This window comes from Neofelis nebulosa, chromosome 8, assembly GCF_028018385.1.
Source record: "Neofelis nebulosa isolate mNeoNeb1 chromosome 8, mNeoNeb1.pri, whole genome shotgun sequence".
NCBI lineage: Eukaryota > Metazoa > Chordata > Mammalia > Carnivora > Felidae > Neofelis > Neofelis nebulosa.
In genome coordinates, this window is record NC_080789.1 from 117,727,411 (window position 1) to 117,743,491 (window position 16,081).

Consider the following 16,081-nt stretch of genomic DNA (forward strand, 5'->3'; position numbering starts at 1 on the left):
AATGAAGAACTGACAAAATCCTCAGCTATTTAAGTGGCCAATTTTAGATGCTATAACTACTTCACTTAGAAAATCTCCACCACTGGGGCGCCTAGGTGGCTCAGTCAGTTAAGCATTTGACTCTCGGTTTCAGCTCATGATCTCACAGCTCCTGAGATCAAGCCCTGCATCCGACTCTGCACTGACAGCACAGAGGCTGCTTAGGATTCTTTTTTTCTCCCTCTCCCTCTCTCTCTCTATGCCCCTCCCCACTCACTCACTCTCAAAATAAATAAAACACTGGAAAAAAAGAAAAAGAAAGCCTCCACTATGAAACAATAAACTTGCAACAAAATAGTAAAGTGAAAGCCATATGACAGAATAGAATCTGAGTCAGACTACATTCAGATGTTCCTCAGCCAATGAAAGTAACAGGGAGATGTAGAATACTTCCTTCGCAAATGCATCTAGGGAAAGCAGGCTATATTTATTTCAAAAACTACAAAAGGTTACAATATAATTCTATCAAACAAAATTAGTGTTTAAAAGTAAGTGACTCATATGTATCCAAATTTTGACCAAATCAACAGGACAATCCAATACACAAAAAGATTATTATATAGCTCAAAGAGCAAAAAGCACAAAGAAATAAATGTCTTGTCAATACAAACACTACATAAATACACAAATCTACAGCTGTAATGTGACACAAACAAATCATAAGTATGTGTTAGCTACCTTTCTCCAACAGTAAAGGAGTAAATATTTTATATTTAGTAAATACACATATAACGTATAAAACCTTTAATCACATGTAATGTAGTCTAAGAAGTGTGAACCAAGTAGAATGTAAGATTCTCTTATGTGAAGATGTACATTTTAGAACCCAACTTGAAGTAAATCCACTATCACGAGTATTGCAAAAGTGACCCCCAAAAAGTATCACCTGCAACTCTATACAATTAGTATTTGTACCCAGAAATTAGTATCAGAAATCTTACTGAGGGGGTATCATGGTAACCTGCCTGAAAGGACAAATAACTTATTCAGGGGCATAAAACAGCAGATATCAATGTAAGTTAAATAACATACGAGTGAAAAAAAATATGCAATGTATAATAGCAAGAGGTTAGAAAACTGTATACTGTGGAAAAGATTTATTAGTCTGGACAAGTTGGTTTTGATAAACTATTGGCTACTTGTTACAGTAAATTACCAAGATTTTCATTGCAACAGTATTTTCCCACACACATCAAAATCTGGAAGCAATATGTCTTTCTCAAATGGTCATTTAGTGTTCTTTTTTTCCCAACCCTCAACACACAGAAATACGTTTTTGAATCAACTAGCCATTTAGGGGAGTCGTAAGATACAGATGTTCATAAACATTACACGAGCTACAATTGAGGTACCTGGACAAACACCATCAACGTTTATGGAAAAAGGTGTTGGTTTTAAAAGTGGTTAAGTACTACATGAGTTACATAAACACACTATCCTCATCCTTCTGAAACCAAAATGGGGGAAAACCTTATTGCCATTTTGCCAAACACCACATAACTAAAAATGATGCACAAAGAGTCAGAATCCAATGTACATATCACAGAATTAAAACTCCAGTTAAGCAACTGAGCTACTCATTGAAGAAAATGTAAAAGTAAGACCAAACATATCAATGCTATTTCAGAAGCATCATCAGAACAAACAGAGATTTAATTATAAATTGGCCTGGATTGCATCCTCTAAAGAGAATTTTGCTTAGTACTAAAAGAGAATCTGTCTGCAAACATCCTACAAAAGCTGTGGAATCATGCTCTTTGTTATTCCTGAAAGGAAATTTGCCAGGTTTGATGATACCTGAATGTCTCCTAGTAGTTCTAGGAGTTCTACATACCAATTAATTCAGTAATTGACAGAGGAGTATTTATGCAAAGAGGAGACCAAAAGTAGACCTTGTATCAACATATACTAAATAGGTGGATTTTTTTTATCACATGATAAATGTAAATCATAAAATCAAATGTACTTATAAAAGTACACCTATTTTATGTTACATAAAAAACTGTAGACTGCAAACTGTGCATGCTTACCATAACATTTTACCTGGGAAAGCCGATGAGTGGGATTTCTTGCAAATATTTACTGCCATGATACAAAACAAATATGTGCAAACTGCAAGGTCCCTAAAATAGCAGTTAAAGAGTTTATATACAGAAAGATGTCACTATCTGATCAAATATGCAAGAGATGGGAGTTTCCCAGAGTTTATAACATAGAACAGTAACCACCACAGGCTCCGCCTCCAGGGCCTTCTTCCCTGTGTATCAGTTTGACTCCTTTATTCTGGTTCTCACTTTCCCACAGTCCAGGCGTCTGAATGATCTTTTCAACAAGTTCCTCAAAGGCACACTGTACACCATCACAGGTTTTTGCACTTGCCTCTGAAATCCGAGAAAAAAATGTCATAGTATATTCTTTTCTGGTCATACTCCTATGTTTTTCTGGGAAATTATTATGGCATAATATCAGCCGACAATATATAAAAAGACAAGTCATGAGCAATTTCTCCCCACGGGTTTAATATTCATGAATTTACCAACTCTCAAAGTTGAGCTATTTAAATTCTATCCATAACAACAGTAGTATATAAGGCCAAAATTTTGTGACAGAATTGTACATTGTAAAACCCTACTCATATATGATGCCAAAGTTCCTCCTTAATTTTTCAGTTAGCTCTTAAAATCAGCCCCAAAGCAGAGATTATTCCCATTTCAGAATAAGGAAACTTAGTCTCCAAGTTTAACCATCTGGTTGTTCTGTGCCTGCAACCAAGCAGCTATTGGCGGTTGGATAAATGACATACAACCATGGACGCCAGTCTCCTTAGACATTTATGCCCATGAAACTCATGTGCACAGTTAGCCCTGCTCCCTTAGCCTACCTTTCCCTAGTAATTACCTTTTTTTTTTTTTTACTGTCTGAGAGGACTCTCTTATTCCTTCATCATAAAACTCTTCTATTTCAGCTCATCACATAACTTTATGTTGAGAAAAATAAAAACAACCTGACAGGAGCTACTGATCATCCCACTAAGGGACGAACGAGCCTGCTTACATTTGCAGCCTTGGGCTCTACCTTCAGTCTTGTTACACTGGATGAAATGCTGTGCTGCCATCTAGGAGCAACCCCCTTTCTAGCTCTAGATGGGATGGGATCCCATCCTTTCTCATTCAATGAAAAATCATGTACCCCCACTACTGGATCACATCAGTCAGCTTAAAAGCCTACCAAAATTACTGTCCATCTTACTACCGACCAAGCAACCAGCCACCCTGCCCTGCAGCCCACAAAGCCTTCCGGTAGCCACCCAGTTTCTCTACTCTATTTCAAAGCAAAATCGTCGTCCGGAGTTACCTACATAAGCTGTTACCACTTTCTTACCTCACAATTTTTTTCAAACTACAGTCAACCCTTGAACAACACAAGTTTGAGCTGTGCAGCTCCACTTGTACATGGATTTTGTTTTATAAATACAGTACTGTAAAGGTGTTTTCCCTTATGATTTTCTTAGCAACATTTTCTTTTCTCTAGCTTACTTTATTGTAAGAACATAGTGTGTAATACACATAACAAACTACGTGTTAACTGACTGTCGATCAGGAAGGCTTCATTCAGGTCAACAGCAGGCTATTAGCAGTTCACTTCAGGGGGAGTCAAAAGTTATATGCAGAGTTTCAACGGTGTGGGGGGGTCGGCATCCCTAACCCCACAATGTTCAAGGGTCAACTGTACTCTATGTAGGCTTTTGTTCTCACCACTCCATTGAAACTTTTAAAAAATACCAACACTCTATCTTGTCAGATCGAATACCTTATCTTATTTGACATCTTGCTGCAGTTGATACACCTGATCACTTTCTTCCTGTACTAAATACTTTGTCTGCTTTTGACTTTCAGGATGCTGAACACTCCTCCTCTCAAGGTTACATCATTCACAACCTGTTTGCTGACACTTCCTCTTTCTGCTGACCTCTAACTGCTGGGAGTACCCCAGGCTTCAATTTTCAGCCGTTTTCTATCCAGTTCTTCCTGTGATCACTACAATCCCATGACTTTATTATTTTTTAAGTTTTTAAGTTTATTCATTTATTTTGAGAGAGAGAGGGAGAGAGCACACAAGCAGGGGAGGGGCAGAGAGAAAGGGAGAGAGAATTCCCAAGCAGGCAGAGCCCAACGTAGGGCTCAAACTCACGAACTGTGAGATCATAACCTGAGCTGAATTCAAGAGTTGGATGCTTGGGGTGACTGGGTGGCTCAGTCGGTTAAGCATCTGACTTAGGCTCAGGTCATGATCTCGCGGTTTGTGAGTTCGAGCCCCGCGTAGGGCTCTGCGCTGACAGCTCGGAGCCTGGAGCCTGCTTCGGATTCTGTGTCTCCTCTCTCTGCCCCTCCCCCACTTGTGCTCTGTCTCTATCAAAAATAAATAAACGTTTAAAAAATATATAAATAAAAAAATAAGTATAAATAAACAAAAGAGTCGGATGCTCAACCAACTCAGCCACCCAGGCACTCCAGTTCCATGACTTTAAGCACCAGCTAACTGCCAATGACCAGCATGTCCACTAGTTATCTGAAAAACAAGTCATTCTTACAGGTCATTTCTTGATTCCCTACTCACTTTCCCAAACCTATTCTTATCTCAGTCTTTCACACATGGTTAACGGCAGCACAATCCACCTATCTGCTCATGCCAAAGACTCGACGTTATCCTTCATGGCTCTCTTTCCTTACCCTCCAGACCCAATCTATCTACACAGCCTACCACCTTTACCATCAAAATATCCCCTGGATCTGCCAACTTTCCACGACCCACAACCGCTCCCGTATTCAAAGTCAACAGCATTATTCATCTGGGCCATTGTAAGAGAATGATGAGCCTCTTGCTTCTGCTCTTCATGGAACATTTTCTATACAAACAAGCCTTTTTAAAGAATATCAGATCACAGCACTACTCCCCTGCTTTTCACACTTGGAATAAAATCCACTTCCACACCATATCCTATGATGCCCAAATGACCTCTATCTCATCTCCCTTCACCACCATCCTTTCCCCCAACATATACCATTCCTTCAGCCCACAAGCTTTCTTCCTGCCCCTTACACACCTAAACTGGTTCCTACCTCAGGAAATATGTGCTATTGTCTCAGCCTGAGATGTTCTCCCTCTAGGTCTTCATATGATGGATTCTTGCTCAAATGGGACGATCTCAAAGTTTAACTTTCCCTAATTTCCTCCTACCCCCATCATACTTCCTCCCCTTAGAATGTTTTATTTCCATCATAGTGCTGCTTACTTATTTAAGTCTATTTCCTCTACTAGAATGTAAGCTTCATGAGGGCAGGGAGTTTGTCCATTTTGGTCGTTATATATGCGTTCAATAAATGTTTATTGAACTAATATATCAAAATGAAGGACACCCAGCAAGTAAGCAGAAGAGGTAGTATTCAATTCCTTTCTAAATTTCCCCATTACCTTCCATTTATACCACCCTGCTTCTATCTATATACGATGTTCTTCATTTCCATTTCCTAATTCCTAAAAGGTTCTAACACAGTGGAATAGCTACATCAGTAATTCTTAAAGCTGCCTTCACACAGAATCAACTAGGATGTCTATAAACATCTTCCAGGCCCAGTTTCAGACATGTGACAAGGCCCAGGAAACCTAAAATGTTAAAACCTCCACAGTGATATAGCCAGTCCACTTTTCCAGACAGGCGGTCAACAAACTTTTTGTTGTAAATATTTTAGGCTTTGAATGCCATATGGTTTCTGTTGTAACTATTAAACTCTGCCTTGAAGCATGAACGCAGCGAAAGACAGCATGTAGATAACTGGGTAGGTATGGCTGTGTTCCAATACAAATGGTGGGGCCAGAGTTGGCCCATGCTATAGTTTGTCAGCCCCCATTCTACCAAGCTTCTCAAATATTAATGTGCATACAAATCACATGAAGATCTTGTTAAAATGCAGTCTCTGATACAGAAAAGCTGGGCTGGGCTTGAAATGAAGCATTTCTAACAAATTTCCAGGTGGTGCCACTGCCACCAACACAAGCACCAGCAAGGTACAACCACGGCACTGGGCACCTGGCTTTACCGAATGCCATTATACCCAGAGACAACTGATCTGTGTCCTACATGACTTTACATAATGTGATCCTATCTTTTATACAGAAGGAAAAAAGAAACTGGCTCTGTAGTTACGATTTTATAGCACAAGAAAATGCTGAACTAAGTACATACATTTTACAGTCATAAAGAGAAAAAATGTAGCAGAAACTTCATTTTAAAATTCCTCATTAATAATGAAAGGATAAATGTTCATACACCTACCTATAAATAACATGGAATGCTTTCGGGCAAATTTTAGGCCTTCATTTCTATCGACTTCACGATTTTCCTAAAATATAAATGCAAAGATTAAGACAAGCTACTAAAATATAGTCAAAATGCCAACTGTCTGACTTCTTACCTTATCAATTTTATTTCCAACTAGCATGTTTACTATGTCATTTCTCGTGCAGTAAGTTTCCAATTCATTCAACCAATTATCCAATTTAACAAAGGTGTCTCTTCTTGTGACATCATAAACTGAAATAAAAAGGCTCACTCATTAAATAAGCATTTAAAATAAGAAGCAATGACATTACATTTCTGATATGTGACTAAGAGCAATGTTATTATATAAGCAAGTCTGTTTTTAAGTCTTCAATTCTTAACCATCAGATAGTAGCAACTAACTCAGATGGAAGAAACAAGTGTATTAAACAACAATAATACATTTACATACACACACTTCGATTTTATTAACACACACTGAGAGAAATGAAATTGTATCCTGTGCTGTAACTGAAAATTAATTTCAGCAAAACAACAACTGTTCCCATTCATAACAATAGAAGATGTTTATCCAAAAAACAAAAAGCATTTTAGATTCAAATTTGTGGCAAAATACCAAAACATTTTAGAGGACTTTAAACATCTATGACCCTGTTAATTTATTTATCACAAGGAACAGAATTTGCAATTTTGAAAAAATTTCTAAAGTTAGTAGATAGGATCCTGATTGTTTCCCTGTTATCACTTTCATTTTACATCACACTGCATTACAATATATAAAGAGCTTATTAATTTAAAGTATCTTCTAAACTTAATGATGCTGAACCAAAATAAGAGTTGTTGTTAAATTAACCAAATAAAATAAAATAAAATAAAACAAAATAAAAAAAAATAAAAAAAAAAATAAAACCAAAACCTCACAAGCTATGTTCTCCCTAAAAGTGATCAATATTTATTTTAAAAAGTTTCCCAGGATTATCAATAACAAGTACTTTTTAAGACTTTTTAAAAATTCTGTGTGATTATGAATCAACAGTGTTAAGTGATTTGTGATATTTTTTAGGACTAATAAAACAGACTCCACCAAGAAACTAGCCATCTTCTTTTATAAACTACAGCATATGTCAATACAATGCGGACTGAAGATCAGTTTCTGGTGACACTCTTAAGACAGGCCAATTACGGGGCGCCTGGGTGGCGCAGTCGGTTAAGCGTCCGACTTCAGCCAGGTCACGATCTCGCGGTCCGTGGGTTCGAGCCCCGCGTCAGGCTCTGGGCTGATGGCTCGGAGCCTGGAGCCTGTTTCCGATTCTGTGTCTCCCTCTCTCTCTGCCCCTCCCCCGTTCATGCTCTGTCTCTCTCTGTCCCAAAAATAAATAAAAAAAAAATGTTGAAAAAAAAAAAGACAGGCCAATTACATGTGGATTAATCCTCAATTATGTCCACATCAAAATGCGCTTTAAAACCAAATAGTCTGATCTTTATTTTTTAATTGCTAGACAAAGGACTGAAAAGAAATTCTGAAAGTTTAAATATTCATTAATATTAAATGAAGCTAATATGACTTCAAGTTACATAAAGGTACCCCGAACCTGAAGAAAAATAAAAACTTGCTGACCCTCACAGACAAGGAAAATCAGAAACTGCAATAATAAAACAACAATAGTATCTTAAAGTAAAACCTTACCTAATATAACACCTTGTGCACCTCTGTAATAGCTGGGAGTTAATGTTCTGAACCTCTCTTGACCAGCAGTATCCTAAAAGTGACAATCAGTCATTATTAAATAAAACAAAATATAATAGATCTTCAATGTATTAAGAGTAGAAAGTCAAACAGCATTATTAAAAATAGTATCTATGCACAAGCTCATGTAAAACTTGAAATTTAAAGATGTATTCTCTTACTGACAATTGTTACATACAATAAAACTAATAAATACTGACTCATCTTTAGAAAAAAATGCATCTAAGGAAAGAGGTTCTTTTTAAAGATTTTTATCACACATGAGGGGCATGTGTGACTCAGTCAGTTAAACATCTGACTTCAGCTCAGGTCATGATCTCATGGTCTGTGAGTTCAAGTCCCATGCCAGGCTCTGTGTCGACAGCTCAGAGCCTGGAGCCTGCTTCAGATTCTGTGTCTCCCTTTCTCTCTGCCCCTCCCCCACTCACACTGTGTGTCTCTCTCTCTCTCTCTCTCTCTCTCTCTCTCTCAAAAATAAAAACATTAAAAATTAAAAAAAAAAAAAGATTTTTATCATACATGAAACACATTTCAATGAAAGCCATGGTTCTCTCCACTCGAGATGCACAATGAAATTTCCTGGGAAGTCAAAAATACTGATGCCTGGGTCCAATCCCCAATGGTTCCGATTTAATTGGTCTAAAGTAAGACTGAAGTTTTTAAAATCTTCCCAAGTGATTCTAACATAGAATCAATTAAAAGAGAATTACAGGAGTGTCTTATTTTAGGTAAGCAATTTTTAGGTTGGACTTTTCAAGTGTTTTCTATTTATCTTCTTTTAAGAAAATGTATAAAACCAAACCACTTGTTATCACATGTTTCTGACACATCTCAGGGGTGATAAGATGTACACTAGCTAGGAAGTTTAAGTTTCATGAGGAAGGAGACCTCGTCTGCTTAATCACCAGTTTAACCCCCATGCCTAGAGCAATTCTTGCCACAGGATTGTTGCCCAACTTTTGTTGAAAGAAAAAAACCCAAAAAACTAACAAGTCTGTACTTCTGGGCCTGGTTCCTTCCGTCTTTTTTCTACCACCTTTGTGGCTTCAAGGTACCTAAGATTTTTCAAAACAGCAGTTGACAAATAGCTCCCTCAGCCCACCACCTGTTTATTAAATGAAGTTTTATTGGAACACAGCCAGGCCCATTTGCTTGCGCATTGCCACATGCCTGCTTTAGGATTAGACTAAATATTTACTATCTGGCCTTTAAGAAAAAGTTTCCAGTCTGCTAATATAAAATAACCTGAAGAAAAGTGAAGACATATATTAAACATCACCTTAGCTGCCACTCCCATGGCTGTAAATTGGAGCTTAGCTATGGGGCAAGCAGAAGCTCCTTCAGATATAAAACATGTTAATAACCTCTAAGAGGTTTATAAGATTGGAGAGGAATTTTAAACCAGCAATGACAGGCACCAGCAATTACCTACTTTCTTTGCCTGGTCAAAATGCAGACTGCTTTAAGACAAGAGCAATAGCTAGAGAGTGTATGAGTAATTTTAGCCCCAGAAGAGAAACTTAAGATGAAAATAACTTTCAAAGTAAACCACTTTACATTTCCATTACTCTTCCCTTCCTCCAGATGAGCTTCCGTAAACGTACACTGTCCTCACTTCCAGATTCTTACCACTACAGAAACTGCCCCTAACCCTGCCATGTTGAAGTGAAAAAGATAACAAAATTAAACTTTCTAAACAGATAAATTTGAGATAAAAATGATCTCTCTTTACAAAAACTCCCTTTCCTCCAAAGTTTCTTACAAAACGTCTCTGATATTTAAAATTATTCAATCTGCAGACTGAGTCAACTTTTCAAAAACAATAATATAAACAAGTTAACAAATAATAAAAATAATAATACATAACAAAAAATTATAACACAAAGATTAAAGTGAAGTGCACTTGCTATCTAAAGCAGATTATAATTTGGATAATCTGACATAGGTTAGGGCAAGGACCATGCAAGAAATATTTTAGTCTCAAGACTTTTTGTTATAAGAGAAAAATTCTGTTTGCATAATGAAACCGTATGCATGCTGCAATAAATTAATTTCCAGAACTAGCAGAAAGCATTTGACTATGAATTTTGCCCCCTTGGTCCTCACTGAGATCAAGTTCAATAACTGCCTTGATGAAACACAACATAAAAATCACAACTGCAATTCTAGTTAAAATAAAATCCCAGAGCAAAAAAAAAAAAAAAAAAAAAAGTTTTGATGTTAAAATACTGCACAACTTAATACACAAATATTTAAGTTAGTCCAGCTGTTTAGAGTCTTAATTTTTTTAGATTCACTTATAAAGATGTTTAAGTAGGTATGATAATTTGGGCAAAACCCCTGTGCCATAGTATGGGATCAGGAGTTATAATAACTATAAAATGTGTATGTTTAAATAGTCAAAAGTTAAGATTTTTGCTTGTGTTTGTTTTCAAGACAGGAATCTGCAATAACTGTAATGACATCTCTGTAAGATAAGAAAAACAGACCTTATTATCTGTGGTTTTCTTTTCTGATGTGAGAGGAGAGATTATTAAAGATAGAAATGGATAAAGGGTTAGGGAGGATCTGGAAAGGCAAAGTATTAGAATATGGGAGTGGCAGCGAGAGCAGGATATAAAGAAAAATAGCATCAGAGGTGCCAAGTAGGCCATGATGTGTGTGCAGCACTTTCAGGAGCAATGAGGACAGGGCTATACTTGATTATTCTATTTGACTGATCCTGGGAGGGCCATCCAAATGGGAGGGGAACTGATTTTATGCATATAAATAAAACCACGGAAGAATTAGAGCAAACAATGGATTCATGTATTTCTTTTAATGAGTGAGAAGGCCTTCCTAAATACGACACGACACCCAGATTCATGAAGAAAAATAACTGGTCTGACCATATAAGTACTAACACCTTGGTCTGGCAAGAACATCTCTCCCCTCATCACCCACACCGCCCCCACACACTCATCCTAAACAAGATTTGAAGGTAAACGACAAAGTGGAAAAAAATATTTGTAGCATATTTTTTCTGAACAGAAAGAAGCCAGCATTCTTTTTTTTTTTTTTAATTTTTTTAAATGTTTATTTATTTTTGACAGAGAGTGACAGAGCATGAGTGGGGGAGGGGCAGAGAGAGAGGGAGACACAGAATCCAAAGCAGGCTCCAGGCTCCAAGCTGTTAGCGCAGAGCCCCTCGCGGGCCTTGAACCCATGAACAGCGAGATCATGACCAGAGCCAAATCAGACGCCCAACTGACTGAGCCACCCAGGCACCCTGAAGCCAGGCTTTTTAATTAAACTGTTCAATATATTTCACTATGGCCTAGTCCAACATATGCCAAATTGTTTTCTGTTAGACATTACTATTCTGATTGATATCATAATTATATTTCAGGGAGAGGGGCAAACAGGCTACCAATCGTGTAAAGTACTGTATGTTAGAAAAAAATTAACAAGAAAACATGAAATACACACAGTTAGTTGTTATTTAGGATAAAACTTGTGTTAGAAATAATATGCCATTCAGAGAATGCCAGGAAGATGAATCAGATGATACAATGCATGAAAATTTGTTGTTTCGATCTGTAGTTGATGTCCATTTACTATTTAATCACCATGCTGAAGTACATCTCATGTGATGACTGCTGACCAGTTCTAATATTATCACATGTAATAAAAATGGTTTCTATATTTAATTAGAGTATATGTGGGAATCAGATACACAAGAGTATATTTTTATAAATTATATGTATAATATATTTAGTATATTAAATATGTATTAGCAATCATTTAGATAGAAATAGATAGGTAGGTAAATACATACATAGGTAGGTAGTAGGTGGATAGGAGGAGGGAAAAGACAGGCAGACAGACATAGACACTGAGCATCTTGGATGTTTTTGACAGTTAATGCTACTTTATTCGGTCAGTACTACCACGAAAAGGTCTAGTTAGGAAAGCAATATGTATCAGAATGTTTGGATTCAAGGGCAGATAAAAAGAAGCCAGTAAGTAAAGAAAGACTGGGAATTAGTATTAAAAAATAAATCCAAAGTTGGCAAGCTCAGTTTTTATAAATATTTATACTAACAAACATGAAAATATTATTTTTTCCTAAGTATCACTTCATCCCTTTCTCCCAAATAATTGCCTCAGTGTTAGCTGAGTCTATATTGTCTTCTTAAAACTTTAAAGAAACAGATTCAATAACAATAATTCTCTCTGGCAGACAAGATGATTTTTCTATACTTTATTCTGCTTTTAAATGTTAAGGGATTATATACTGTAAAAATTTAAGTAAAACAAGTATCTATCTCATATCCAATTATAAGCCATACTATTTATTGTTTATCCCTTAATCAATATCAAATTTCCCAAAAGATATTTAATATCAATTGTTCATTTACCTCTAGAACTCTACACACATCAATTTCTGCTTCTTTAAAAAGTAGAATTTGAATACTTATATTAAATACATTTTTAAAACTCTTAACCAAAAAAAAAAAAAAAATTTTTTTTTAAATAAATAAATAAAACTCTTACCCAAATTGCAAGTTTGGCCTTATTTCCATCCACTGAAATTGTTTTCACCTTAAAGTCAACACCTTGAAAAAAATGAAAATACTAGTAAGAATCTCAGTAAAATAATACTTTTAAAATCAACTACCAAGAAAACCAGAAAGCTGAAAATTCTAATTCTTAGAGTTATGGATGTGAAAATTTTTAAAAAAGTATCACTCAAGTTCAGCAGCTTAGGATTTAATCAGGATAAATGAAAAACAAATGCTAAATGCTTGCAGAATTCAAACACTCAACTATTTGTACTTGCTTGAAAAAAATTAAAAGTTTAATGAAAAAATAAAATTCAATGCAGTATGGTGATTAACAATGCACATTAAAAGCCAAGTCCTGGAATCCACGGTACTAATGTAGAGAAGACTACTGGGCTGATTCTGGATCAGGGCAATTTTCTAAGGGGCTCCAAAAGCATCTACACTGCATTATCAAGAGCCAATCCCCTAACTCAGATTCTGACTGTAGGCATCTTGGTAAAAATATAATAAAAAGTCCCCTATTCCTTGTCTTATGAATTCTTTGTTTTGTTTTTATCCGAAAAACCAGTATTCGTTCTATATGACTTTATCGATGATCACTTGCTACTGCATAATTGCAAAAGGAGAGTTTACACTCAAAAACATCTGGGCCCAATCTGCTAAGAAACTTCCTAAGTCAAAGAGGAGTACTCAAAGTGCTATGAAAATCTTCTGTAAGTACTAACTTATGTAAAGAGAAGAGCTCCATAAAAAGACACATAAGGTTTTACCACAGCAGCCGCCCCCCCAAACCCTCCCCCTTTCCAGGAAAAGGAGTTGACACATGCCATCTGGCTTAAATGAACAGTAACTGCCCACATGTCTTTAAAGAGTATCAAAATTAACGTGCAGTCTACCCCACTGGCCAGAGGGAAAGCATTAGCTCAAGAAGCTTGGAAAGAAATTTTCAAAAGATCGTATTAGCTTGTCACAATTAATTCAGAACAGCACAACTAAGATGAACAGCACCCTCACTCATATACTACTTCCTAGAATACCTGTCACCAATATGGAGACATATTAGTAATTCCTGGATGATTTCTGGTGATCCACTACAAACACAAATTAGATAATAAAAATACACTTCAAAATATGCATTACACCAGCTCTTTCTGTATACCAAAGATTAAAAAAAAAAAAAAAAAAGAAGTTTGGTGTTTTGGGCTCAGGTGATAAAGTTGCTGATAAAGCCAAACCTAGAATCATGGGCAATTAAAGGACAGTGACAATTACAGCCCAAGGAAAAACCGAAGTGTGAAGTTTCTTTGCAGTTAAACAAACAAAAAATCTCATATTAAAAAATCTTGTATTCACCATGTTTCTAGATAAAGAAGTATTATACTATGCCATTTATGAAAAAATATATAAAATTATTTCCATTTTATTCATATTGCTTTAAAAACAAAACCTGAGAAAACTCAAATGAGGGAAATGGCTCTAACTTGGTGCAGGTACTAAAATAAATTAAAGGCCACTGGTAGACATTACAGAGAGACAACCTGTCATATATATTCTACAGCTAAATTCTCACAGTTTTTCAGAGAATAAAGAACGTTTTTCTCCCCTAATTACTCCAGACAACATGTCCAAGGGCAGACTGGCCTTTTTGCTAGCTACTGGCTAATTAATCTACCCAAGAAAAGAAACTCGCTGTTGCAGAATGTTTGTTAACTTTCCCTTTCCCAATCTCCTCTTTCTCTTTTACAGTTTCCTGTTTTTCATGTTAACTGACAATCTAATGATAGTCTCTGTCATATGTATAATTTATGTGTTAATAACAGTCTCAAAGTTACTTTTCTGAGATATTAAATGTGAAAGTCACAGATAACATCCTTAGGAAACAATGCCCACACAGGTAGCCTGAAAGGGTACCTCATCTGGACCCAGACCCTTCAAGTCCCCATTTCATCCTTCCTTGGTTCCTCTGTGGAATCTCATACTCAGATACTGAGCTCTTTAGCTTTCATATGCTCAAACTGCTTGCTTCTTCACCAAGTCTGGTGGTTCTGTTTTACAAGTGGCTCTTAATTTGCTTTTACTGGTGGCCATAGTGAGAATCCTTTTAATAAATTTGATTTTGCCAGCTTCTTACTAGATTTGATTAAACTATCTTTTCAACTTCCTCATGTGGATGACAAAAAGCTGATACCAAAAGCAGAATGTCTAGGCAAAAAACACTCTTGTGTTTCTCCTCTACTCTATTACAACAATGACCATGTCTATGACCAGATATTGTGAGGGTTTTTCCTACAAGTAATTCTCTGACTCTGCAGGGACATCAATGTCCTACAATTCAATTCAGTCTGATAGCATCAGATCCCACAGGGTAAGGGCTAACTATAAGTCCTTATAAGTCTTTTAAGTCCTATAAGCCTGCTGCTTCCATTTCAGATGCCATCCCAAATCCAGGTTGTTACCTGTGCTTCCAACTATCTGGCTATAAATCAAAGGTTCCCACAATCCCATAATCCCCTCCCTTGATTGGATTAATCTGTGGCTCACAGAACTCAGGAAAACAGTTTAGTTACTAGACTGTCGTTTTATTATATATATATATTTTTTTTTAAACGTTTTTTATTTATTTTTGGGACAGAGAGAGACAGAGCATGAACGGGGGAGGGGCAGAGAGAGAGGGAGACACAGAATCGGAAACGCTCCAGGCTCCGAGCCATCAGCCCAGAGCCTGACGCGGGGCTCGAACTCACAGACCGCGAGATCGTGACCTGGCTGAAGTCGGACGCTTAACCGACTGCGCCACCCAGGCGCCCCGACTGTCGTTTTATTATAAAAGGATATAACCCACATGGAAGAGATGGAGAGATGAGTAAGGCAAAATAAGGGGGAGTAGCACAAAGCTCCCATGCCCTCTCTAAGTGTGCCATCTTCCCAGAACTCCCATGTGTTTGCCAAAACAAAATTCTCATTAGCATTTTTAGGAAGGCTTTATTATTTAGGCATGATTGATTAAATCAGTATTGCTCTTCAGTGACAATAAAATCTCCAGTCCCCTCTCCCCTCCCCTCAGGTAGGGAAGAACACAGTAGGACTGAAAATCCCAACTCCCTCTCCAGGCAACCAGCCTCCACACTTAAAGGCTTTCCAGAAGTCACAGTATTAACATAAACTCAGCTGTGCTTGCAAGGGGCTTCTTAAAGAAAAACCAAAGACTGCTCCAATCAGTTAAGAAAATCAAAGAGTTATGGGGCACCTGGGTGGCTCAGTCGGTTAAGCGGCCGACTTCGGCTCAGGTCATGATCTCGCAGTCCGTGAGTTCGAGCCCCACGTCGGGCTCTGTGCTGACAGCTCAGAGCCTGGAGCCTGTTTCAGATTCTGTGTCTCCCTCTCTCTGACCCTCCCCCGTTCATGCTC

The 16,081-nt window shown here is 37.1% G+C and overlaps 1 protein-coding gene across 1 annotated transcript in view; it reads right to left on the bottom strand.

Moving 5' to 3' along the window:
* Positions 1 to 445: 445 nt before the first annotated feature.
* The window catches only part of RAB18 (RAB18, member RAS oncogene family), a 37,768-nt gene continuing 22,132 nt past the window's right edge, over positions 446 to 16,081 (bottom strand). The window contains exons 3-7 of the mRNA XM_058681620.1: positions 12,663 to 12,724; positions 8,067 to 8,139; positions 6,513 to 6,631; positions 6,374 to 6,440; positions 446 to 2,420 (exon numbers count right to left, since the gene is read on the bottom strand). Coding sequence (XP_058537603.1) covers positions 2,245 to 2,420; positions 6,374 to 6,440; positions 6,513 to 6,631; positions 8,067 to 8,139; positions 12,663 to 12,724 — 497 coding nt within the window. The 3' untranslated portion in view covers positions 446 to 2,244. The remainder of the gene's footprint in view (positions 2,421 to 6,373; positions 6,441 to 6,512; positions 6,632 to 8,066; positions 8,140 to 12,662; positions 12,725 to 16,081) is intronic.